This window comes from Camelus dromedarius, chromosome 5, assembly GCF_036321535.1.
Source record: "Camelus dromedarius isolate mCamDro1 chromosome 5, mCamDro1.pat, whole genome shotgun sequence".
In the NCBI taxonomy this organism is placed as follows: Eukaryota; Metazoa; Chordata; class Mammalia; order Artiodactyla; family Camelidae; genus Camelus; species Camelus dromedarius.
In genome coordinates, this window is record NC_087440.1 from 70,654,323 (window position 1) to 70,681,446 (window position 27,124).

At 38.9% G+C, this 27,124-nt stretch overlaps 1 protein-coding gene across 12 annotated transcripts in view; it reads left to right on the forward strand.

The window, feature by feature from the left end:
- TTLL5 (tubulin tyrosine ligase like 5) overlaps nucleotides 1-27,124 on the forward strand; it is a 254,949-nt gene that overhangs the window by 109,527 nt on the left and 118,298 nt on the right. For 7 of the 12 annotated variants that reach the window (XM_064486123.1, XM_064486128.1, XM_064486127.1 and 4 more), the window contains 2 exons: nucleotides 5,801-5,988; nucleotides 23,972-24,126. In XM_064486123.1, coding sequence (XP_064342193.1) covers nucleotides 5,801-5,988; nucleotides 23,972-24,126 — 343 coding nt within the window. The remainder of the gene's footprint in view (nucleotides 1-5,800; nucleotides 5,989-23,971; nucleotides 24,127-27,124) is intronic. The other 5 variants (XM_064486125.1, XM_064486129.1, XM_064486131.1 and 2 more) reach the window with 1 other exon arrangement.

A 27,124-nucleotide genomic window follows, 5' to 3' on the forward strand; every position in this document is an offset into this window, starting at 1 on the left:
TGTCTTGGCACTCTTGTCAAAAATCATTTAATCATAAATGTAAAGGTTTATTTCTGGAGTATCAACTCTATTCCACTGATCTATATGTCTGTTCCTGTGTTATGATTGTCTTCATTACTATAGCATTATAGTAAGTTTTGAAATCACCAATAGTGATTTGTATAACTTTTTTCTTCTCTTTCATATTCTTTAAGCTATTCTGGATCTCTTGCAGTTTCATATGAACTTTAGGATCAGCTTGTCAATTTTTGCAAAGATAGGCAGATGGGATTTTGATAGAGATTCCATTGAATCAGTAGATTGGAGAGTATCTTAACATTGGTCAAGTTTTTAAACACTTTAGTAATATCCATATTAAGGTGAGTTACAGTTAAGCTATGTTTTATAAATAGCCGATTTGTATTTCTTAATCAGAATCTGACGTCAAATGAAATGGATATTATAATACGCAGTTTGAATCAGAGATATTAAATGGTCTAGTTTAATAAGTCATAAATATGAATATGCACATATATATGTTTTTGCAAATTCCAAATGATTATTCTTATCATTTAATCTTCTAAAATCAGTAGTAATAATATTTATCAATAATGTTCAGGTTTAAGTTTTTTTCTCCCATGTGAGAGAAATTCAGGGAGATCAATGTCTCCAGTACCTATATTATCATCAAAACTTCTTTTTTAAATCTTCCTTTTGCATACCTTTCCCAGAGGATAAGGAACAGAAGAACCTAGTCAGTTCAAAAATATTTCTTAATTTCTGTTGTGACTTCTTTTTTGACCCATGGATTGTTTATAAGTATATTGTTTAATTTTCAGAGTGTTGGCATTCTCTACTTTTTATAAGTGGCTTTTAGCTTAATTCCACTTGGTCAGTAAACATATCTGAATGGGTTAAACAGTAGTAGACAACAATATATAGGTAACAATATATACTCAACAATATAATAATAGACAACAATAATAGCCTATAAGTGATTGGAGTCAAATTTCTCTGTGGTGATTGAATAGTTTGGGAATGAGATTATGATACTATTTAACTTTAAACTTTTCCAAGATTAGATACAGTGTCAAATTTCAAAGGTTACCACTAAAAAGGTTGAAATATAGAAATTTAAACATGGGAAAAAGAAAAATGGGTTGAGGTGGGAAAAACACCCACAAACAGAAGCACACAAGCATAAAGAAGTAGAAATGTAAAAGATGGTAAATCGAGTTCTAATATATCAAGAGTCAAATAAATATAAATGAGTTGAACTTGTTAAAAGAGTGTCAGATTGAATTTGTTTTAAATCCAACTGTATATTGTTTACCAAAGAAAGACACATGTGAAGATAAGGATGTGAAATGGTTGTAAGTAAAAGGATGAAGAAGGAAGTACCATGTAAATACCAAAAAGGTGGTATAGCTGTATTAATATATGCTAATTAACTTAAAATCTCTGACTGTGTTAGGCTTTAAGATATAAAATTTTCTTACAGACATAGAGAGTAATTACATAAAAACAAGAGGTTTAGTTCAGCAGAAAAATAAAACAGTTCCGAGTGCACCTAAGAAAATAACCTCCAAATAAATAGAGCGAAAACTGATAAAACTACATGAGGAATCTACAAATCCACTGTCTTGGTGGGAGATTTCCATATATTTCTATCTATTATTAATAGATAAACAGATTTTGTAAATCATCAAAGACAAGGAGGATTTGAACAAGATGATAAGCTTTATCTACTACTCATTTATGAAACTGTTTACCCAATAATTAGAGAAGACACCTCAAGTACGCATGATACATTTGTAAAAACCCAGTCATGTCATACTTACATCATAAAATAAGACAACAGATGTCAAAGAATTGGTATCATAACAGCCACATTCTCTGTCCACACTGCTTTTAAATTAAATGTCAATAACAAAAAAGATGTGTAACAAGTCCCCATGTATTTCAAAATTAAAAAGAGTCAAAGAAGAAATCATAATGGAAATAGGTGTAAAAGTATTATAATTGAAAAATAAGGAAAAAACTTGATGTTCAAATGTGTGGAGAGCAATGAAAGTCAGTGTTTGGAGGGAAATTTACTGCCTTAAATACTTATATTTAAAAAGAAGCAAGGATGAAAATTAATGTGCTAAGTATCTGATTTCATATGTTATAAAAACAGCAATATTGTAAGTCTAAAGGAGAAAGAAAGAAATAACAGAGCAAAAATTATAGAATTCAAAAATAAAGTACAGCAGAGAAAATGTCAAAGCCAAAAGCTCTTTGAAAAGCCTAATAAGAGGGAGAAACCTCTGGAGAGACTAATCAAGAGAGAAGACATGGATAAATAACATAAGGGATAGGAAAGCAGACAGAAAATACAGATGTAGCACAGGTGACAAAAATACTAGAATACTGTTAACTGCTCTATTCCAATGAAACTGAAAACCTATACAAAATGGATAATGCCTACAAAAGTACAGCATAAGTAAAATTGGCTCAAGAAGATGGAGAAAGCCTGAATGGTCCTGTAAGTATTAAAATCATTGATATAATAGTTAAAAATCTTCTTACAAAGAAAGCGTGAGGCACAGATTGTTAGTAAGTAAGTCTTGACAATCTTTTAAGGGACAGATAATTCCAATCTAAAATTCTTCTAGAGCTTGGAAAAGAGACAGTAATCCTTAACTCATTCTGTGTGGTCTGTTTAATCTTGATAACAAAACCAGTTAAGGGCAGTATTAGAGAGGGAGATTACAGACAGCTTCAGTTGTGAACACATGCAAAATTTCTAATCAAAATGTAAGCCAGCCACATCTAGCAACATATGAAAGAGATAAGACACCATAAACAAGTTTATCCAAGGAATACAGGAGGAGTCTAACTTTAGAAAATCTATAAATGTTGTTTGTTACATCAACAGATTAAAGGAGAAAAACTGTATTCATCATCTTAGTAGATGCAGAAAATCTGATGAAATTCTATGCTCATTCATGCTAATAACTCTCAGCATGTTAGAAGAGAAGGAAGCCTTCTTAACTTGAAAAAGGGTATCTGCCAGAATCTTACAAGAGGTATCAGTGTAAATGGAGAAATGTTGAAAGCTTTCCTTTTAAGGTTAAGAGCAAGAAGAGGATGCCCACTAACATTGCTTCTATTCAGTGTTTTATTAGAGGTCAAGAGCCAGCATAAGACAATAAAAAGAAATTAAAAGCATAAGGGTCAAAAGGGAGGAAATAAAATGTATTTACTTGCAGATAATACATTATCTATATAAGAAAACTGAAAATAAGCTACAGATGCATTTTAGAAATAACTATTTTAGCAGCATAGATGATCATAAAATCAATATTAAAAATCAATAACTTTTTAATATATTAGCAACAAAGAATTAGAAAACTTTTTTTGTATTGTGGTAAGATATACATAATAAAACTTGTCATTTTAAGTATTTTTAAGTGTACCATTCAGTGGTATTAAGTACATTCACACTGTTGTACACTGTGTCACCAAGAAAACAGTGTTTTAAAAAGCATCATTTACAATAGCATAAAAACTGTAAGCTATCTAGGGGTAAATTTAGGAAAGACTTATAATGAAATTTTACAAGACTTTGTTGAGAGACATTAGAGAAAACCTAAATAAATGAATAAATTAACTGTGTCCATGGATATGAAGAGTTCATATAATAAATGTTTCAGTTCTCATCAAATTGATCTCTGGATTCAACACAATTCCAACCAAAATCTCAGCAGGTTTGTTGTACTTTGGAAACCTATTCTAAAATGATAGTGAAAAGACAAAAGATCCAGGATAGTGAGAAACAACCTGCTGAAGAAGAAAAAAAAAAGATGGAAAAGTACCTTATTAAGAATATAGGGATGTGATCATTAAGAAAGTATAGTTGTGGAAAAGGTACAAAGTGACTGGTGGAGCAGAATAGAAAGTTGGAAACAATCACACAGATAGATGAAACTTTGATAGATGACAGAGATGGCATTGTAGACAATCGAAAAGGAGGCATTTCTCAGTAAATGGTGCTGGGATAATTGGTTATCCATACAGGAAAAATTAAATTAGATCCCTGCCTCACATTATCCATATTGTCAATTTCAGATGCAAAACTTTAAGCTTATAGCATAGAATAAGGGAGACTATCTTTAAGATCTTATGGTGGAAAGCAAAAGTAAGACTCAGTAAGAAAAGACAGTAGAAAAATAATCAGTGATAATCAGAAATGAGGCAACGTGCACAACATCATTATTAATCAGATGAATACAAATGAAGAATATGGTGAGATTTTACACTCTCTTAAAAGAGGGAAGAACTAAGATACTTGACAATACTAAGTGTTGGAGGGGACGTGAATTGGCAGGAGCTGTTATATTTTGTTAATAAAAATTACCACTTTGGTATTATCACACAAATTTGAAAATTCACATACCCTATGACCCAACTCCTAGCCACAAACACAAGAGAAGTTCTTCCACATGTGTACCAAGAGGTATATGCAAGAGTGTTCCCAGCTACACTGTTTATAATAGCAATAAACTTGAAGTAACCAAAATACCCATTAAAGAGCATATAGAAAAATAAGTTGCAGTGTACTTGAAAACTGGAATACCAAGCAGCACATTAAAGTTAATGAATTTCAGCTATACTTAGAGAGGATGAATCTTGGAAGTATATTATTAAATAACAAAAGCAAAGTTCCAGTGGTATCAATATAGTAGGATACCCTTTTTATAGAGCTCAAAAACAAGCAGAATTAACTAGAATTTTGTTAAGCAAGCATACACACACAAACACAAATACATAAAATAAAACTATTTTTAAAAGAAAGGCATGGTAAGGGGAGATCAGGGATGAGGAGGAGCACGTGGCTTGATGCATGTTAATGAACTTGAGTTGGGTGGTCAGTTCACAGGTGTTCATTATAATATGCTTTATAACTTCTACATTATTGCAAATAATATTTTGTATATGTCATATAATAAACATGACAAAGGTAGATTTTTTAAAGCAGTATCACCAAATTATATATACAGAATGATCGTGCTTATAGAAACATTAATAAGACAGAAAGGAAACACAAACTGTTTCTGCTTTTCTGGATTTAAAATTTTTTTCAATGAGGTGTGTGACTTTATTGTAGAAAAACATAGAAACCTTAATTTTTATATTAACTAATTTCTTTTTACCAGAATTTCAATGCTCAGAAATTACAGGATTCTCTGACATAGTTGAAAGAAGAAAATTGAAATCTGAAAGGAAAATCAATCATTTGATAATATAGAGTTATTGCTTTTTTTTTAAATACACTCAGTTTTGCTTTTCTCCCTCTTTCCTTTTTGAGCTTTGTAACAAGGATTGTGGATGATTTACAGTGGATGCCATAGACTACTGACAAGTGCAGTCACAACAAGAAAAACAATTAAAATTTTCAAGGCTATACTTTTTTATTGTAAAGAATCTAATCTTAATAGATTAGTAAATTCTAGGATCAATTATTCCCCACTACATATGATGAAAATTATTTTTTTGTGAAGCATTCATAGTAACAAACGCACAGTAATAAAATGCACGTAATAAAAACACAGTAATAAATGCATGTATCAGCTTGGTGGTAGGAAGAACTTCTAGGGTATAATACGGATTTATTTTTACTTTTGTGAATATTTGAAGATAGTTCATTGCTCCTTATGATGTCAGAGAGCCCTAGGATTCAGTAAAGTAAAGTATCTATTGGCTGCGATTTATCTGTCATCATCCTAAGTTGTTCAGGGCCTTTTTCCAAAATGGGTGAAAACTTTTCTCTTTTTAGCAGGTTCATGCCATCCAAGCAAGCAGCATTCATTAGTAGCCAAAACACAAAAGGAGGGAGAAGATGGTTCTTCATACGGCAAACGGTACAGCCCCAGTATGGTTACAGCTGAACTTCAGCGGCTAGCTGAGAAGCAGGCAGCAAGGCAGTATTCTCCATCCACTCACATCAGTCTCCTCACCCAGCAGGTATGGACAGTGTGGAGTGTCAAAGAGCTCTTTGGACCAATGGATAGGATTAACAACAGGGTACTCTGTTCTTCCCTGTCTTTACTAATTCCCATATGCTGATGCCTGTTGAATAAATATTCGTTGGTTTCGAGCTCAAGAATGAAAGTATTCCTCTTCAGCTTTAAAGAAAGAGTTTCTCTATAGGTATTGCAAAGTTAAGTCCGATGCTAGATATAATGTACCTATCCATAGGTAAGTAGACTTGAATGTTCAGCTGTAAATATACTTTTAAAGAATCTGTAAAAATAACATTTCTTTGGTAAAATTTTCCAGTGAGTTTGTCTTATAAATCTTTTTACCAGAATGACATATTATGTTTTACTTTTTTTTTTTTTTCAAACTGTACCACCTCTTACCTCATAATAGCAGGATGTCTTCTGGGCACTGATTAGTGAATTATTTCAGTGTACCCTCATCCAACACATATTATTCTCCCCATTTTACAGATGGGGGAAACTGAGGCTGAAATGAATGAAATGAATGGTGTAATCAAGGTCATCAGACAAGCTCAATGGATACCAGGATTTTGACTTTAACTTATATATATACTTATAAGCTTACAACACAGCGAAGTTAGATGAAACTTTTAAGAACTTCAGGATTCTTTTTGCCCTTCTTGCTGATTATCCCCATGGTATTTAACTGGAAGTAAAAGCCGTCTTTTTTCCTTTTCCTTAATGCAAAACAGCATCAAAATTCTCCAAAGCAATTACTGTTATTAACTCCACAGTTATATTTTGTGATATCCTCATCGTCATGTTCTTTAATCGGTGGCAACTCTAGTGATAATCAAGTCTAGAAAAAAATGAAGCTGAAAATTACTTCAAGCTCATGTTAAAAGTAGGCAGCACACTGCTCCCTGGTGGTGCCCTACTTCTCTGTGTAAAATTTTGGACCAAAATTTAGGGTAAGCCTTAGCTTTACTTCAGCTTCATCCCAGAGTATGAGGGTGTAATTCATTTTCAAGTCCTTACTAGTTGGAGGGGAGTACATGAGGAGGCCTAAGGTGAGTTAGGAAGTGACGAATCTTACACGGGCAGTGTTGAGACTTGAAGGGAGTGGGATAGTTAGATTTTAGTGTTAGAATGATGGGAAGAGGGAATGGAATCTCATGACCCTGGTAGAATGGGAAGGAATTTTGAGATGTGAAGTGGATATGAGGAAGGGCCAAGGCCAGTGGGCTGCTGCACTTTTTTAATTGAGTCACTGACTAGTGCTTATGTTTCCAAATTTTAATGAGCAACTAGAAGTACCAAGACATTAAGAAATTTTCTTTGCAATTACAGTAAAAAAAAATAGCCAATATTAGTGTTTACATATTTTCACCTTCTATCATTTGGTAGATGGCAAAGTTTACCAAAATGATAGGATCCTGATCCCGTGGGAATCCAAGGTGATTGTATCCTAATTGGGAAGTCATCCCCATTCTGTCCATCTTTCTCATGGAAGAATTTCAGTGCCAGTGAATTAAAATTCCATCAGACTTCATCAGGATCTGAACTTGCCATTAGATGTCAGTCTTAACTTTTAGAGCCTTGGTAACAGAGTGGATAGTATTGTACTGAGGGAGGTGCTGTAGTTTGTCCTAAGCGCGGTGGAGCAGTGGGAAAAGGGCTGGGTTAGCCATCTAGGGACCTGCCTTCTTCTGCCACTTACTGGCTTTGTGAGCTTGGGCAACTCACTCAACTCCTGTCAACCTCAGAGTCTTTGTGGATGAGGAAAATACAACAGGGTCATGAAGATAGTATGCAAAAACCTCTTTGTAAAGTCCGAGTGCTTGGAAAAGATTATTATTTCAACCATAAAAGGCTTTCAGTAATAAATGGTTTCTAATTTGATTGGAAATAAGTTTTTGGATAAAATGCAGTGTTACCAAAATGAATGTTGTTATTGAAAAACTAAGGATATATTATTTGTATTATTTTCCCTCAGAGAAAGTAATTCCTTAATTTGGAATTCGGAAAATTATTTTATTGTTCTTTTTCTAGTAAATAATAACGTGTTATAATGGCTTAATATGGGCTCTGGGACATTTGTTTGCTAGCCATTTCCTTTTATTCCTTGCTGTGTTTGAAAGAAAGTTGCCTTAATTCCTTACTCATTGAGGCAAGTGATAAGATATCTGTGGTTTCTGATGAGAGGCGGGCATCCAGACAGAACGTGGTGAGAGCTCTGTTCTTCCCTCTGGACTTGGGGCATGAGACCTGCAACTCAGCTCCACCAGAAACAACTTTGTATCCAGCAATCACTTTAAATGGTATTTATTTCCTCTTACCTGTGACTGTTTCCTTATTTTCAATTCCTATTTTGTGTTTGTGTTTTCTTTTTTCATATATCCGATAGGGGTAATGAATATTTTCTTTCCCCCTTCCTTTTTTTTTTTTGATAAGATTGTTCTGGATATATTTATTCATCCTGTTGTTTTATTGTTTGTTAATTGATTATCTTTTTGTTTTATCTTTGCTAATCTCCTTCTTTCTGCTTTCCTTAGCTTTATTCTGTTATTTACTCTGAATTTCCTGAGTTGGGTAGTTCATTTATTTTTACTCATTCTTGCTTTTTACTATATTTAAAGCTATGAATTTTCCTCTGAGTTTTGCTTTAATTATATCCTATAAACTCTGATATATTTTTACATTGCTTTTCTGGGCAAGGTGTTGAGACCTTCCATTAAATAAGGAATGCTGATTGTAAATTATTTGTGCTATTTTGTAAAGCTGAGTATAAAAAATTTAAAATTGGGGGGAAATCCAAAAAATCAGTTTATTTTGTCTATAATTTTAGCTACTTAGCCCTTTAAAGCTTTAGCAGTAATCTGCATAAAACTTTTTATCTGAATGTATTCTTTTAATTCATTCATTCAAAGACATTTTATTACACTCTTAAGAGTGTTCCAGGCCATGGTACTAAGCCACAGGGATGATACGAGACATAGACCTTGATGTGAAAGAACTCACAATCTGGTGCTGTTGACAGCCATGTAACACATGATAGTACTAGTCTGGAATATGCAGAGATATTTCTAGGGAATAACAAAACTGCCAAAAGGATACCTAACCCGGTCTCTGGGTAGTTGTGGGAGCCAGATTACATTTAACTGAATCTTAAAGATAGGCGGGTGGGTGGCAGAAGAGTAGGGCAGGCTCCAGAATACAGGCTAGCATGTGTGTATGTGGGGAAGCAGCAAGCTAGTGGCTGGTGGTGGTGGAGGATAGGGTGCCGGCAGGGAGCGCTCAGATGGAAGCTGGATGAGAAGACAAGGCCTGATTCAGGGAGAGCTTTGAATGCCCTGTGAAGGAACTCACCCTTTATCTCCTAGATGACGAAGAGCCACAGAGACAAACGAGCTTTGCCTTTTAGCTGCATCACTCAGGTAGCTGGCAGGAAGATAGATTGCAGGATTAAGCAGTGTCATCTCCTTTGCCTCCCTGCTCACTAGTGAAGATGCAGAGGAACAGTAAACTAGCCAAAAGAAAAGAAGCAAAGTACTCTGACGACCCCAAAATTTGATAAGGAAACTTTGAGTTACCCAGAATTTACCTCAGAGGCTAGATTCTTAGGAATTTGTGTGGCTAAAAACAGAACCGTGTTTCTCTTGTAATTACTTTTTTTTTTTTTTTTTTACCATTTCTGCTATGATTTAACTATTTATAGCCTAGAATAGATGAGAATATGGAACTTCCCCTGCCACATGGAGTGGCCACTATGGCCACTTCAGAAATGTCTGTACCAGCACGTGAATGCTTGAAATATAGAGATATGTGTTCTTAACATATGGTTATTGCACAAATACCTACATATTGGAACAGAGATCAGCTCAAATCTAGTTCTTTCCCATGGCACGTGAGAGGCTGGTTATCTTTTGGGACTAGGATCCTGCAGAAAGAATGTGTACACCCCTGAAAGCAGGGTTTTCCAGAAGCATCTTTTGCATGTGGCGGGGGGGGAGGGCTGTGGTAGCTGACAGGGGGCTGGAGTCGAGCTTGAGTGTGGGTCTCCCTATCTCTGCCATACCCAGGGCCAGGCTAGGTGTGCTTCACAGCTGCAGCACTCTGCACATGCAGACGTCACCCTTTGTGGTCGTTGCCGTCAGTGAACAGAAGGATGTGGCCAAGTATCCCAGCTCCGCTGTGAGAAGTGGGAGGCCAGGAATCAGAGGGAGCACTGGCCCTCTCTGTGCGGGCCAGTGTGAGATTTCAGGACCCAGCTATCATTAGGAGCAGCTCCAGCTCTTCCAGCCTGGGAGCTTAATCAAAGGAGTAACAGCAGACCACCCAGGCGAGGGCTCGGATACTAGCGAATGTGCTGTGTCAGGTTGTGTTCCCCTTCCAGCCAGTGCCCGGGATGTGGCCAGGCCTCCTGCAAATGTGCTGACAGATACATAGGAGGGAGGAGACACTCTTTGCTTCTCACATTTTTCATTTAAATGGAGAGTGAAAAAGAAAACCATTCAGTTTTTTTTTGTTTTTTTTTCTCCTTGCCCTGGTACTTTCCTGCCTCATCCGAGAGGCAGGCATACACTGAGGTAGAGGATCTTTGCTTCACACCAGTTACTCACTCACTCTCACTCACTCAGATATGAAGGAATTCCTTATCACTCCATCTGCTTCAGCAGCTGCCCTGTAATCACACTGATTTCTTCAGGGTTCAACGGAGGACCCTGAGTGAATCTCAGTTTCAGAAGTTCCAATTTGGAGGTGAAACTGGCAGATAAATTTTTGAAATGGTTGTGAATGTTCTCTAGGGTTGGGGCCAGTGGCACCCAGTTTACAATGACAATCTCGGGCATTTGGCACTGGAAACTGTCTTCTTGCCTCAGCGTATCTAGACACATTTGAACTATTGTACGCTTGTGTTCTGATTTTATGGTTGTTTCTTAAATCTAGCTCCTTTGGTTCTATATTTTTTTCTGGGTAGAAAACATTGTACTCCTTTGTGTCATATACTTTATTCCCATTTCTGGAAACAAAAAAGGATAAATAGAAAAAAGCAGAAGCTCTTGAGTTGGTGAGACCCTGTGAGTTATTTAACTTTTCTGTGCCTTGATTTTCTTCTCTGTAAAGTGGGGTAATTTTAGCATCAAGATGAATTCTCCTCCTGGATCCTTGACCTCCCTGCTCTAGGTCCTAGCTCCAGTTGATCCCGCCGAACTCCCTAGCTCTTCTATGTCTCGTGAGGCCTTAAACCCCCAGTTTCCTTAGTTCCGTGGCCTACAGTGTGATTTCTGGTTCTAAAATAACCTTTCTTTATCTCTTACCATTTTGACCGACTCTCTCTCAAAGGTTGCCATTGACCTTGGAATTGCCAGCTTCAGTCAGCTGTTTTTAATCCTCATTCTCCTTTAGCACATGGCACTATTATTGACTGCCTCCTACCTGAAAACTTCCTTTTGTTTCTCCAACCCTTCAGTAATCCCTGAGAGCTCATCCTCCACTTCCCCCTGAAAAACTAGGTCTTTTTTAACGTTTTCAAAAAGGCACTGGTATATAGACCTCAAATATATAAACTGACAAACAGCAGAGTCTCTCTGATTAAAGAAGGGGGGTGATGCCTGGGCATCTGCTTCTCCCTGCTCTTGACGGGTGCCCTCCAGCAAACATCTGAATCCCAGAGTTCAGCCCAGCTTTTCTTCTCTCTGTAGTTTCCCTTTGGGTAAATTTTCTCTTCCCACATTCATCTAGTACTGTTCTGCAGATTGCTCCCAAATGTACATCTTTAGTTTGAACCCGTCTGCTGAGTGCCAGATCCAGATTTCCAATGGCCTGATCAACATTTCCACCTAGCTATATTACTGGCATCCAAAATATTCAACATATTTTAAACATTTCAAAAATTCTCAAAAAGATAGCCAACGTATCCAAAACCTACTTCTTATTCTCCCCCTTTTCCTCTCTGTATTAGTGACACTGCAGTTCCCCTAGAGGCTTAGGCACGGAGTCTTGATTGATCATTGTCTCTCTTGGCTTCCTCATTCTCTCTACGTCTTGTTGATTCTGACTCTTGATGTCTCTGATATGTATCTTCTCTGTTTCACTTTCACATCTACTGTCCTGCTTAAGGCCTTAATTATCTCTTGACTGGTCAGCTACAATTACCTCCTAAATGGTCTCCCAGCCATTCTCCCCTGTTGACCCCAGTCTTTGCTCTAAAGGAATCTTTCTAAATCACAAGTCTGATAATAATACTCCTCTGCTCAAGAATCTCGAGGGAGCTGCCTGTTATGTTCAATGTGAAGCCTAAGCTATTGAAGGCTATTCAAAGCCCTCATGTAGAATCTGGCTCCAGGCTACTTCTTCAGGCTGTCTCCCTCCCATCGCACGTGTTTCTGTTCAGCTCACCCAGAATTTCTGTTAGCTTCTGTGCCTTAGTTTATACTGTCTTCTCATGGGAAGTGTTTCCTAGTCACCATTCACCATATCTAACTTTATGCATTTGTCCAGGCTCAGCGTAGATGCCACTTCACCCATATTTGTCCAGCTCATGCTGTGTTTGTCCAGAAAGCTGTCCCCTTCAATAGACTCTGAGCTCCTTGGAGGCAGTGTCCTTTGCTGCGTCAGGACCTGACTCATGGGTAGTATTCAGTAAATGTGCTGGATTGTGAGGTACTTGATTGAGGATGGGGACCATGTCCATTTTTTCACCAATTTTTTTTTCCAGCTGGGTATTGTGTGCACTCAATACATAATTTTTTAAATAAATGAGTGAATGAAGAATCCTCTGCTGCTCCAGCCAGAGGTCATCTTTCCATTGTCTATGCCCCTTTAGCCCTTCATTAGTCATTCTCTATAATCAATCTATTTAGCTGTTTTGTATCTCTTCTTTCCTGTTGAGTTATAAACTATGTGATGGCAGTTCTTTCTAACCCATCACCCAGCACAACAGCCTTGCCCTTGGTAGACACTTATCATATGTTTACTAAATTGAAAAGAATTTCTCTTCTCTGTTTTGTTGATTTTTATATTCTTTTTAAAGACTATTCCTTCCCTTTTTTTCATTGACAATACCACACCTGCCCTTCATAATAAAGCAGTTGACATTGAGTGTCTACATTGTACTAGACACTGTGCTAAATACTTTATATGCATTATCTCTTTAACCTTATGAGGTAGATACTTTTTTACAGATGAAGACAATGGAAGCTGAAAGCATAAGTAACTCTGCTGAGGTCACACAAATGGCAAGTGACTGACCCGGGACTCAAACCCACATCTCTCTGACTTCATACTCTTTCCCTCAGCGTTTTTCTGCCTCTTCCCCTTTGAATCAGGACCCTCACCTCTCATCAGACTGCAGTGACCGAGCTTAACACTGCTGCAGAGTTGTAGCCAAGCCAGTGCTTGAGCCAGCAGAGGGAAATGAGGAATTGAATGTCCTTTGTTTTCGTGGTTAGAAATGCTTCTCCAACTCCCCAAAGCAGGTTGAGAAACATGTGGCTGTGTCGAGATTATCAGTAACTTGTTGAGTGAACTCTTCATCAGATTATTTCGTAGTGAAGTCAGCTGATCCACTGAGCGGCCTTCTTAATCCCCAAAGATGCAATAATAGATCTATTCATCATGGCAGTGGCAGCTCCCATCGACTCACAAAAACTGAAAGCATAAATTGGAAGCACTAGAAAGGGATTTGGCCATCTTGTAAGGTTTCCCAGGAATGTCTTTGGTAATTCTAGATCTAGAACTCTTTCTGGATTTTGGAATACTAAATATTTACACGTATATTATATAAATGAGAACATTCAACAGAGAGGGAAGATATAACAAAAAGACTTAGTGCTAATGTAGCAGAACTACAGAGAGTCCTTGCTTTTCTGAATCCCTTTAAAAATTTTATCTCCTGGTGATTAGAGTGTGAATTTCTTGAGGTTCATTTTATCAGTGTCCAAGCATTTACACTGGAGTTGAAGCTGCCATAGAACATGTTGATTGTTGTGGCTAATGATTTAATAACTGCTCAGGAAGTGCCCTTGAAAGTAAAAAGTAGCTGTTTTAAGGATGATTCTTTTCATGCTCTTGTTTGAATATATTCTCTGATATTTCTCCAGTGACGAAAATCATGTAATAAGTCCAGATCTGGTCCTTTGGGTTTTCATTTTCTTTTATCTCAAGTGAAATGGATCTTGGCTCACTGATGTTTTTTATTCAAGGATTGCCTTTGTTCCAGCAGCATATGGTAAGACAAGTCATGCAGAACTAGCCACAGCATTTCCCTGCTCCAAATCATTGAGAGCACCATGGTCACGGGAATGGAAATTCCATGGCAGGTTCAGCTGATCCCATCATATTCTGATGAGCCTTTGTATATGAGTGACCCGGAGAAGGTTGTTCTCAAGATGATAATGGTGTAGTTTTGAGGACAGTATGAATACAGATTTAGAAAAATGTATCTTTATATCAGTGATATGAAGTGATTCTTGATCTTTTTGGAGTCAGAGATCCCTTTGAGAATTGAATGAAGGGTATATTGTTTCTCCTGAAAAGAAATGTGCACTCAAACTTAGAAATGTGCATTCATTTCAAAGGGTTCATAGATACTCCCTCCTCCGTAAACTAGACTCCCTCTTGATGACCTGTGGACCCGTGGTCTCCAAGTTAAGACCTTCTGAAAACTTTTAGGTTGTGTATGGTCATTAATATCAATAATTTGACCAGAAATGATCACTCCAAATTTGTCAGTATCTTTGCATCACACATTCTTTTTATACTTCAGCCTCCCCTTCCTCCCAGGCCATAATCTCCATGACAGCAAAGATTTTTGTAATTAAAAAAAAAATTGTTCTATCTTTAGTGCTCAAAAGAATGCCACAGAGTAGGTGTCTGATAAATCTTTGTTGGATTAGTTAAATAATCTTGTGACACCCCATCTCTAGACCTTGTCAGACAGGATGTAAGATTTTATGGACTGTGGTATAATGAGGAGATTGAGCCATGCCAAGGTTGTAAGCTGCATTGGGAATGCTGTGCCACGCATTTGCTCATGTGTTAAGTTATTTAAGTAAATCTTTAATGTTGAATTTCCATCTCCATTTTGATAAATAACATCCATGAAATTTGCAAACAGCCTTAGTGAACCTCAGGTTCCCTAAGTGAATCTCAAATAGGGTGTTAGCCTTGCAGTTCTAGTACCAAGAAGAAACAAATACTGTGTATTCACTGTGGAACAATGAACGTGGAACAATGAACAAGGAACAGAATCTGTATGTCTAAGCTATTATTTCACCTGTTTGAGAATCTTGCCCAAGGCTTCAAAACCAGGCAGAAATCATCTCTCAAATTATGCAAGGCAGTATAGCAAGAGCAACAACTTACCTCTCACTCTAGTCACTGATTATTTCATTTCCCCTTATTCCAAAGCAGACCTTCCCTTGCGGTATCTGCAAAAAGAGATCCTTTGGAACCTTTAATTTCCTTGCTATCTTTCCAGTGACATTGATCACTCTTCTCCTCATTGGTGAACCTGGCTGCTAGATGGAGGGGTGTGTGTGTGTGTGTGTGTGTGTTTGTGTGTGTGTGTATTTCAGACTAGAAGAGACCCACTTCATTTATATAAATGTTTTTGTGCCTACTGGATAAACTCTGGGGATGCAACAGGGAATAAGATACACTCCCTGTCCTAAAGGAGCATGTAATTTGTGGGGCAGGATAGGTGAATAAACCTGTGATTATCATACAGTACAGAACGTGGCATGAAGCTCAGCTCTACCACTGTGCCCTGGAAACAGTGTAATGGCAGGGATCCTTTACAGCTGAGGGAAACCTTTGAAAAATAAATCTGACATTGAGAAGTACAGCATGAGGTGGTGGCAACAAGATTTCAGGATCCTACTGTGCTGAAGTGGCTTGAAAGACCTTCCTAGGGCCATTGATAAAACACCAAAGAAGCTGTTGATTTTTCAGTTTCCAGATCGTAGATAATTCCTGCCTCTCCTGGCATAGCTATATCTGTGTTGGTCAGTTGCGTTTTCCCAAGCAGCAGTTACAACCCTTGGTACTGTGTTAAGAAGGGTAAAAGTCGTATGAAAATCTGTAAGCCCCAGTCGGAGAAGGGTTTTTGCCACTACATTTGTAGATAAACCATAACTATAGAAATGTGGAATCCCAGCGTCTGCTGTGAGTGGAGAGTATCTTGTCTTTAAGGGATTGACAGCATGTGATACACCAAGGTAGAGGCTCGTTAATGTGGATCTGGTGGAGGACTGGCGTCTTATTTTTTTTCATTAACCTGTGTTGTCTTTTCAGATATCTACTAAAACCTCACCACTCTTAAGTGTCACTTTGTGGGTTTTGTTGTTCCATGGCGGAACTAGAAGTTACTGCACATGTGGCCATTAAACACTAATTGAGAGAGATCTGTGGTCAGAATCTGGATTCCGTAGTCACTTCCTTGAGGTTCAGAAAATACCCAGGAGAGTCCAAAGCTTCTCTTAATAACTGTAAGATTTTTGGCTCCACACTTCTGTGTGGAATTCCTGACTTTGGTGATTTGGGCTTCTTTTACCCACCAAGCCTAAGGCCTAAGACAGAAGCCACCTAGTCAGCCTTCTGAGCATCTTCCCCCCAGGCCCACCCCCTAATCTTGATCCTCAAACTGTTTTACTGTTGAAAAGAGGCATGGAAAGAGAAGTCTAAGGAAAGGCACATTTTTCCATAAGGCTCTAGAATAAAGCTGGCCTCAGATGCCCATTCTTTGACCTCCCCTTCTTGAATGACAGGCTTCACCATCTTGCCTTAAGAGCTGCTTGGGAAGATATAATCCAAAAGAGGGCTGATCCAAAAAGAAAACATGAGCAATGAACAAGAGCTTTTATCATCATATTACAAACACTGATCTCCAGTTCCCAGGCCCAGCACCCTGCCTCAGCCTTGGAGTTGGGGAGAAGGGTGAGGAGAAACCAGCAGTAATGTGCCCTGCACCCTAGCCTTACCATCTCTCGCTTGACCATTGTGACTCTTAACTGGTCTGAACTTTCCTTATTAGCACCTTTTATCCCATCCCACAAAACAGCACTACGTTGACCTGCCGCCACCACAGATCTGACAGAGCACTGCCCTGGGAGAACCCTTGAGCCAGCTTCCTGCTGACTATTAGAGGAAGAGCAGACTCTCTGGAATGGCATTCAGGGACCTCACCAAGATGTTCTTCTGTCTGTTCCTGCCATCTATTAGTCTAAGCCTTAGCCAGAGTAGAGTGCTTTCTGTTTCTCATTCTTCCTGCTTTATCTGTCTCGGCATTTTTACTCCTGCTTTTTCTTTTCATGTAGGAACCACCACCACTCCACCCCCCCCTCACCAGTCCTCCTACCTATCCTTTTATGACCAGTTCAAAAGCCTTCTTTGAATTTCTTTAGTGCTTTTATTATGGCAGTTGTCACATTCTGGAGGCCTTTAATATTGCTCTTTGTCTAGGTGTCTTGTCTCACTTACTAGATGACCAATTCCTTCGTGGCTTGAGGGCAAGGCCACCTTTTAATCTGTATATACCTGTACTCCTAGGCCCTCCCCCAAGGCCTTGCCTATGATCGTCAGTACAGTGAATATTTATTGAATTATCTTTGAGTTTTGAGCATCCCAGACTGTAGCATTTCTAGAGCATGCCAGTAGAGCAGCAGTGATCTGGTGGGGCCTCTTTGGATACCAAAAGGTTATGTATCTGGGTGGGTGGTGGGTGCATTCTGGGGAGCCATCAGGGCAATACCGTCATATTTTAATTATAGCACTGTTCAGCAGCACTACTTTTAGCAAACAGCAGTAACAAGCAGTAACACTTGGGCGGGCTGGCCGCCGGAAATTGGCCTCCCTCTCTGTTTCTCCTACCCCCTTTTTCAATCCATCACCTGTATTTATTCCCGCTGTAATTTAAACACCTGTCTAGATGGAATGTGTGCAATGTGTCCCTACCCCACACATTCAGATATTTGCTCACCTGCCTTATTCGGAAGGTTGGCTCTAAAATAAACAGTGTTTTGGTACTAAAAGAAAAAATGCACTGAGGTCACCGTGGCAATGGACATGAGGAAGGAGATGGGAATGGAACCTCTGAATAAGCTGCTCCAGGCGAGTGAGGGCAGAGGAAGAAGAGGAGGAGGAGGGAGAGGAGGAGAGCAAGGGGTGAAGTGTCTGCCAGCAGGCCCTAGGGCTTAGGCAGTGGGACAGTCCCTCCCGTGACTAGGTTTTTCCCAAGGCAGTCACACAGCCAACCAGCTAGAGAAAGGCAGGAGTGGAAGAATATTTAACAAGCTGAGGCTTAAAGGTTTTGGTTTATTTTTAATGACCACTGTTCCTCGTGGCAGCAAAATAAGTAGACTTGAAATTTGCTGAAGCTTGTTCTAAATCGTTTTATCCACTTTTGCATCCTTGGCCAATTTCACGATTACTCATATTAATGTTTGAGCATCCAAAGGGCAATGAGAAATAGTAAAACCTCAAAGTTTCTGATAGAATTTTTTTCGCTACTCTTTCCCTTTGGTCATTTTACATCTTGCTTCTCACTCCATCAGGGCATTTCTGCTGGTTTTGGGATGATCCCCTGAGCTTTATGGAGGAGAAGCAGTGAATGGTTCCGCTTTTCTGTTCTTTCTTTTCCTTTTCTACTATACCCTGTAACAAGTGCTTCTCAAACTTTAAGATGCATGTTAATTACCTGTGGATCTCGTCAAATGCATATTTCTGTTCCCAGGGGGCTGAGGCTGGGCTGAGGCTGCATTTTTAACAAGCTCCCAGGTAATGCAGGTGCTGCTGAGTCCACAGATGGAATTGTTAAGTTCCAGATTCAGTGGTACAAGGCAGTGGGAATAACACAATAGTTAAAAACTACAAGATTGGGAGATTTCTGAGTCAGGCAGACTGGGAATTGAAACTAGGGGCTGACACGTAACAGTTATTTGTTCCTGAGCAAGTTATTTTACCTCTCAACCTCAATCTCTTTATCTATAGATGAGGGCAATAATTGTACCTAACTGAACTTAGAACAATGCCTGGCAAAAACAAAGTTTTCATTAAATTTATCCATAATAGCCATCATTAGTGCTAATATGACTTTGTTGTTATTATTACTGTTATTGTAGTGAAAACTGAAAGGTTTCATATTTGCATAAAAATTGATTATGGAAGAACATTTTAGAGGTCCAAACAGAGTCTTACAAGGTTCTTATAGGCATGTACTGTCTTTTGCACATAAAGATGTTGATATCTATTATCAGTAAGGTATTTTCTTTGAGTCATAGTTTCAATAATTAAAATGGCTTTTAGTTAACTATCCCATTGGGCTTCCAGACCCCTTTGAGACCAGTGGCATCATTTCACGAGTTGGCCAGCCTAGATTTACTACCATAGTCTCTGCTTATTAGCCCAGAGAAGCCAGCTGGCCCAATGGCCACAGCCTCTACCTGAACAGCCTAATACTCCTAACTAAAACAGTGAGCCCCTGTTTTGTGACTAGTGCTCTGTCTATGTGCTGTGAGCCTGTCTTTTAAAAAAAAATTCTTTAGCAGTGAAATGTTAATCATAAGCATCGTTGCAAATCGGGTGTAGATAAATGCCATTTTCCACTTTCTCTTCATCTGATCAAAGCTGGTTTTATTACATTATCTGGAGAAAGGCAGATGGACAGAGAAGCAGATGCAGCCTGGTGACAGGAATATTCATCATCCTTCTCTCTTGTTAAGGAAGAAACCTCCAGGTGTGAACTCTAATTGGCTTGTAACGTTTCTTAATGTCTGTCCAGTGCTGGGAGATTATCCCTGCCCTTTGGTCTTCTCTGGTCAAGACAAGGTTCTACTAGGGCCAAAACTGACGCTTGGATCCACTTTAGTTCAGTGACTTTTTCTACCTATTCTAGAAAAAAACCGAGAAGCTGAAAGGAAGGACAAGAGGCTTTCTTAATTCATTTAATCTAGAGACAATTTGCTTGGACTGAGCTTTAGCCTGGTGTAAATCTGTACGTGTAAGATTCAGCCCATTCTGGTCAAACCCTCTAGAGCTGTGGTGGCCTCTACCTGCATATGGCTTTTTAAATTTAAGTTATATAAGGTTTAAGATCCAGTTCCTCAGTCACACTTCACGTGCACAAGGGCCACATGTGGCTTGTGGCTGCTCTACTGGACAGTGCAGATCATAGAACCTCTCCTTCACAGTACCTTCTACTGGGTAGCACTGTTCTAGAACAGGGATTGAAAATAGGTCATCTCCCCTGTCAGTCTGACTGGATTGGTGATGGCTGCCTGGGGAAATCTGTAAAGAAGACTCTGAGACCATGTCTAAGTGAGCCCCAGGTTGTTTGATAACTTATTATCAGTGTACGTCCTGGGAAGGCAGAGCTTGGTGCAGTGGAGGTGGTTGTGGCATAAGCACTGAGTGTCTTCTAGACAAAACCATAGAAGCAGGAATAGACTATTTAGAGGGGCAGATTGTTATGGTTTAATAGAGACAGATTTTTGTTTTTTAAAGCAGGAATTCTTTGGAAAGAAAGATGAGAAGCTTTAAAAAGTTTTCATATTCCTTATATAATCTCGCATTTAAGTAGTGGTAATTTTTGCTATTTTTCTTAAAATTAAGAATGCTTTGCTTTTGTGTAGCAGTAAATCATAATGGCTACCAATTCTTGGTTTATCCATGAAACGCAGAATGGATGTTCCATGAAAAAACAAAATCTTCCAAGAGTCCAAAATTAGTTTTATGTTCACGCCGTCTTTTACTATACCTGCTAAGAAACAAAACTGAATGAGGATGGTTGTTTGGGGCTTTTTTTGTTTTTTTTGTTCTACTTCTTTAATATTCTCTGGTGAAGGGTAACAAGTAGGAAATAAAATTTTAGGGAAGGAAGAAAAAGCTGGTATATTTTGGTGTAATTGATCCCTGTCTTATCACTGTTTTCAGAATTTGAGGTCTGTATCTGATCATATTTTTAAAAATATCTAGTAATTAAGAGTAACTAGGACTGTTTCACTACTAGTTCCAAAGCTAGAAAATGGATTTTAAAACAAGAGAACCAGTCCTGCAACTGTTACATGACCTTGGGTAAATTACTTACATTAACCTCTCTAAGCCTTAGTTTCTCCGTCTCTGAAAGGAGCATCACAGTATCTACCTCCATGAGTGATGGGGAAGGAGGAAGTGAGATAGAAAACATCACTTATTTATGAGTGCCTCACTTTATGAGTGCCTCACGGCGCTACTGTAAGGGCTCAAATGTTAAACCACATTTTCTGGAAAACGCATACCACATGCACTTGAAGGAGAACATTCTCTGTTCTAATTGTGGCCCTACTGCTTAATGGGCGTGTTGCTTTTGTCTAATTGTTTACTGTCTCTGGACTTCAATTTCCTCTTTTGTAAAATGGGAGTAACAATAGAACCTACTTCAAAGGCTTGCTCAGGTTTAGGTGAGATAATGCATATCAAGAAAATGCAAGGGCACGTAAGCCCATGGCACATAGTGAGCATTCAGTAAGTGTGAGCAATTATGATGAAAATGATGACATTTAAATTAAGGGCAGCCTTCCTAAAAGAGAGAAGATGTACCAAATCTGGTATCTCTTCTCCTCCCCATTCACTGATCTCCAAGCTATACAGTTTCTACTAAACATGGTAAAGTATGTACATTTATTTTATTGCTGTTCCACTATAAATTATTAATAAGCCTCTTTTATTAGGTTTTTGGCACAAGTGACTGAGGCAGTCATTGGAGAAGCTGTTATTTATCATAAAGACCTTTCTCTGTTTGTAGTATTTTTATAAACTGCAAGTGCATGTCTAATTTGAAAAGCCTAGTCTTTAAGGCCAATGGTCCGGGCAGGAAGGAGGAAGGCTCAGTGTTGGGGCAGGAGTGAGTTCAGTCCTGCAGGGAGTCTGTTTGATTGAGAACCTGACCTGTGTTGCCTCTAGTTAGGGCAGGAAGAAGGCTGAGGCTCTTCAGAGGAACTAGGGACCAGAGAGCACTGCCGTCACATGCCACAGTGTCATCCCCGCCCTTTTGTCAGTGTGGTCTTCTCCCCTGGTGGCAGCAGAAGAGGGTCAGAAGTGAGAAGCCAAGGTTGGCTCCTGAGGCTTCCTCTGAAGATGGGCCAACACTGGAGGGTGCAGCCGAGTGTCTGTAAGCCAGCCTCCACAGACACCAGCAATCACTCCTGACCTACGGAAATAACTTTGGTCCCAAGAGAAATATTTGGGTCTTTTGGTGTGAAGACACAGTCCTGGGCTATTGTCACTTACTGAATTCTGAACTAGGAATGAAGCCCTATACTTACACTGTTGCTAAAAATGACTTATTTTCTTATTTTTTAAAAATCCAGAATTCTCCCATTTATAAATATCAAAATTGTTAGGTTTGTGGGAAACTTTGTAGGAGAACACTTTTCTTGGAATTTACATCTGCTTGTGTCCTAGTGTGTCCCACTCAGCACCCTGCATGCAGCTTTGAGTCCCTGCCTCTTTTCAGCATCCCCTGTCCATCTTATTTGAAATGCTTCTCAAACCATTCTTTCTTTTCTAATTCCACTCTCACCACCCAGGTTTTAAGCTTATCACCTAACATCTATATTTCTCATAATAACTTGCATTTTTTCTTTTGGATTATAAAAGTAATACATGCCCTTTAGGAGTGTGTATCTGTGAGTGCATGTGTTTAAGGACATTTGGATCTGTTCTCTGTACAGTTTCATACTGTGTTTTTTTTTTTTTACTTGAGAGTCCAGCATGTTCCTGTATCATTAAGTATCTTCAAAAATATTCTGATGGATACATAATATCTCCTTATATGTTTAGAGCAAAATTTATTTAACAGTAAATCCTGTTAGCCATTTAGGTCTCCTTTTTCAATATTAAAATCAATGTTTGTTTTCAAAATCTGTTCACAGTATAGTATAATGAATAAGAACACGGGCTTTAGAGTTTTGAAGACCATGGTTCAGGCCCTAGATCTGCCATTTATTCCTAGGCCTCAGTTTCTGTGTAAAATGGGGATTATAATAGTATTTACCAATAGAATTATGACAGTTTGAATACGATGCATGTAGTATACTCATTTACACAGAGCTTGGCACATTGCAAGTTCTGCTAAATAGTAACTGCTGTCATGATACTCACCTCATTAATCATCTGCAGTTGTTTTGCAGTGTAGTTCCTAGAAGTTAGATTGTAGATATCAGCATTTGATACTTTTAATAATATACTGCCGAATCTGTTTGTAAAAGGATTCTATTTGCCAAATAGATTTGGCAATATATTATTAAAAGTATTAAACATACACTATTTACGTGACATATTATTATTTAAACAGTGTAGGTACTTATCGAATATCACCCTTTGCCATTATTAGGTACTATATTTTTTATTATTGTTGTATATCAGTGGTAACACACAAAAGTGTTAGAATTTACATTTGTTTGCCAGTGGAAATGACTAGATTTAAATGTTTAATTGGCTAATCATATTCCTTTTCTGTAAATTGTTTCTTAAAGTCAGGGCCCATTTTTCTATTGCCTATGTATCTTTTTTCTAAATCAATGAGTTCTTCTTCTTATTAACGACTTAAATTTGTTGAGCATTGGAACTTTCATATTAGGAAACAAGGGTCAAGAAGACTAAGTAGTTTGCCTAATTCTCAGAACCTTGCCAGGCACAAAGTAAATGCTTAGTAAAATACTTGCTTTTTTTTTTTGTTATTAATCTTTGTATTTCACAGCACCTAGAATAGTATGGTGTTTTGCACATACTAGGAGCAGAATAAATACTTGTTAACTTATATTGACACCAGCCAGCCTCACTTCTGCTCTTGGATGTGCACAGAAGCCAGCCTTTAATGGGTGCCTTTGTCATTTGTCATAGCCACTGTTTAAGCTCAGATGAGTCAGCGTCTCCTGGACACTGCTTGATTATCCCCATATGCTTTTAATGATACTTTTCTAAAACTCTGTAAAATCAGGTTATTTCCGTCACTTCATTTCTAGGTAACAAACCTGAATTTGGCAAGTGGCGTCGTAAACAGAAGCAGTGCTTCAACTCCCCCCACCCTTCGGCCTGTCATCAGTCCTAATGGCCCAACGTGGTCAATACAGTCAGACCCCCAGGCTCCTGAGAGCTACTCCACCCCTCCTGGAAGCAGGTAGGTGAAGGCCACGGAGCCAGCATTTGGGTCACCCAGGGACAGCCTGGGTCCTACGCAAGCCATTCTTTTGTGGGTCCCCACACAAGCACCAGTAAGACAGGTGCCTTTCCCCACCCATGTCCACCTTCTGGTGCTTGAACACAGGGCCTCACTTCACTGGTAAGGCAGTTTGTGGGCAAATCAAATGAAAAGGAAAGTTCTGATACAGCTCAGCAATTTCACTTCTGGGTGGAAGAGCAAGAAGTTTTACTACGTTTAATCCTTGCCTGTAGTCAACATTTTCTTCCTTTCTTTTCTTTCTTTTCAATATATTTTTATTGAAGTATAGTCGGTTTACAATATTGTGTCAATTTCTGGTGTACAGCACAATACTTCCATCATATAGGAACATACGTGTATTTGTTTTCATATTCTTTTTAACCATAAGTTACTACAAGATATTGAATATAGTTCCCTGTGCTGTACAGTATAAACTTGTTGTTTATCTATTTTATATATAGTAGTTAGTATCTGCAAATCTTGAACTCCCTATTTATCCCTTCCCACCCCCTTCATGTATTGACTTTTGACATTTTCTCCTCGTCTCCTAATTCTTTTTTATACCTTCTGCTACATTGTGTTTCAGTAACTTTGGACCCTTTCCTTTAGAGGGACATGCTTGTTTTTTTATGTTTTCATGTAGGTTATCTAATTTAACTCAAACAGCCTCTCTGGACACTGTTCATTTGGGAGGTGGGAAGGCAATTTCCTTTATGTAGTTAAGCAAAGTGGCAGAGGATAAAATCCAAATAGATTCTGCCCATAAAGTAATCAAACCTCTGACTTAAAGAAGAAACCACAGTATTGAATTCTAGTCTCGATCTAAATTTTAAGTCCTCTGTGTAAAAATCCTAAGAAGAAATCAATTCCCAGTGCATCTTGCTTCAGTGGCCATTAATAAATATGGGTTTGATTGCATCAGTCCCGGAGTCTAATGAGCTAGAAAGGAGTGTGACTGTTACAGTGAAGCATTCTGACCAGCTGAGATATTGTCCCCTCCAATGAAGAAGCTCTTCCACAGGTCTTACCAGGTCCCCACCCCCGGGCCAACACTTCCAGCCTCTGCCAGCCAGCCGTCTCTCAGGATGCTGCCTTGTCCTGAGGTCAAAAGGGGTGAACGAAGGCTTGAGCGTGGAGGAAATACCTAATTGTTGTTACGGTATCTGTTGGTGTTAGAATGATTACTTCAGGAGCTAATTTGGGAAGCGGAGAGTCTGCCCAGGAAGCAGCATAAACACAGGCACATTACATCATGCTCTGGTACAGTGTCCTTCATACCAGTGATCATGGTGGTCAGGGGTGAAAAGAATCATCTCAGTGAAGAATTATGAAGAGCTGAAGACCAAGAGGCAGGGCTTTTTAAGACAGGACATCCTCCCACGCAATTCTCTTCACAGGAGAAGTCTGTCCTTTAGTGATTTACAGTTACAGAGTAACCGCATTCCTAAAACATAAGTCGTAAAAAAAAAGAAATTCTGTTTATACCACAGAGCTTTATTTTCCATATAAAATATTTCCAAATATTCCATTTTCATTTTACAATCAGAGCCTTGTTTCTATGGAAAACATTTTCACTGCAATCTTGGCCATATTATCTATATGACAAGCCTACAGCCGTTTTCCATGCTATAAACAAAATGTCAAAACTACATACTCTGGAGAAATAGAGTTTTAGCATTTTTTTATGCTTATGGGTGGAATAAAAATTATGGCTGGGTTTAGAGCCTTTTCTTGGTAGCACCTGTTAGTGTTGAGACACAGAAAGATGAAGGAATTGGTCAAAGTCAGAGGCAGGACCAGGTCCCACACTGTGAGTGGCCTTCTCCCAGCCGGACTGTGCTCATGAGCTGGCACATGGTGCTTTCGACTTCAGAACCGTTGGCACCAGACAGTAGCCCCCACAGAGTCCCCTGGTCTCTCCTGTTTTGGGCTAGTTGTCCCCACAACGGCCCTCTCTTCACCTGCTCTTCCAGCTTTAGGACCAGTCTTCAGGCCCCATCCCAGTCCAGGGTAGCCCTGGAAAATCTTCCTCTGCCCCCGCATAACCTCTGGTTGCCAGGCCAGCCTGGAAGCTCAGCTTGGGAGTTCCTGTTCCATGTGGAATTCCCAGAGATACCTACCCTAAAGCAGCCCTAAGTGATTTCTCAGAGGTCCTTACAGAACCAGCTATGATGTGGGCCCCAGCCAGACCTCCAGCAGGCATTCTGCACAGTTCCGTGCCCCAGTTTCTCTATTTACCTGCTAAGTCACTGTTTTGTGGATATTTATTTAGTCTCTTATTGTTCCTTCCTCAGAAGTAAGGGTGACTAAGTTTAGTGAATAAGGGATTAGTAGCTTAGAGATGTGACTTTCGTTACTGGTTTTTGACACTAAGTGACCCTAAACTATTCATTTAATCTTTTTATTGGGTCAGCATACTCACATATAAACTGGCCTGTTTTGAGAGCTTTTAGGTGGTCCTTAAAGCACTTTGATCTCCCTGGAAGTGGGTGCTAAGTAAATAAAAGGTACTCTTACTTGTTCGTCTACAATAGCATCAGTGGATTCCAGTGCTGATAAACTCTCATAATTCACTGAACCAGGGGCTGCCCTGTAAACAGTAAAAAGATGTAAGGAGAATCCAGTGTGGGCTGTACTTTTCATCTGCATATTGGAGGATTCAGGGACTTGGTAGCCACAGGAATGAAAACTGGTGACTCACAAGAACCCTGCAAATAGTGTTATTTTTCATTTCCCTCTGGTGTTGCTATTGTTCTCAATTTTATGGATCACACAAGTTTTCACCAGACAACCTTGTTCTTCCCCCGCTGATTTGAAACCACCCCAAATGTAGCCCAGGGCTGTCGTCTCCCATTGGGTCAGTGTGAGCTCAGCCCAGCTCCTCAAATCCCTTGGTTCCTTTGGTCTGTCTGGAGTCCCTGCTCGAGCTTTGTTGTGGGAGAGGAAGGCAGAGAGC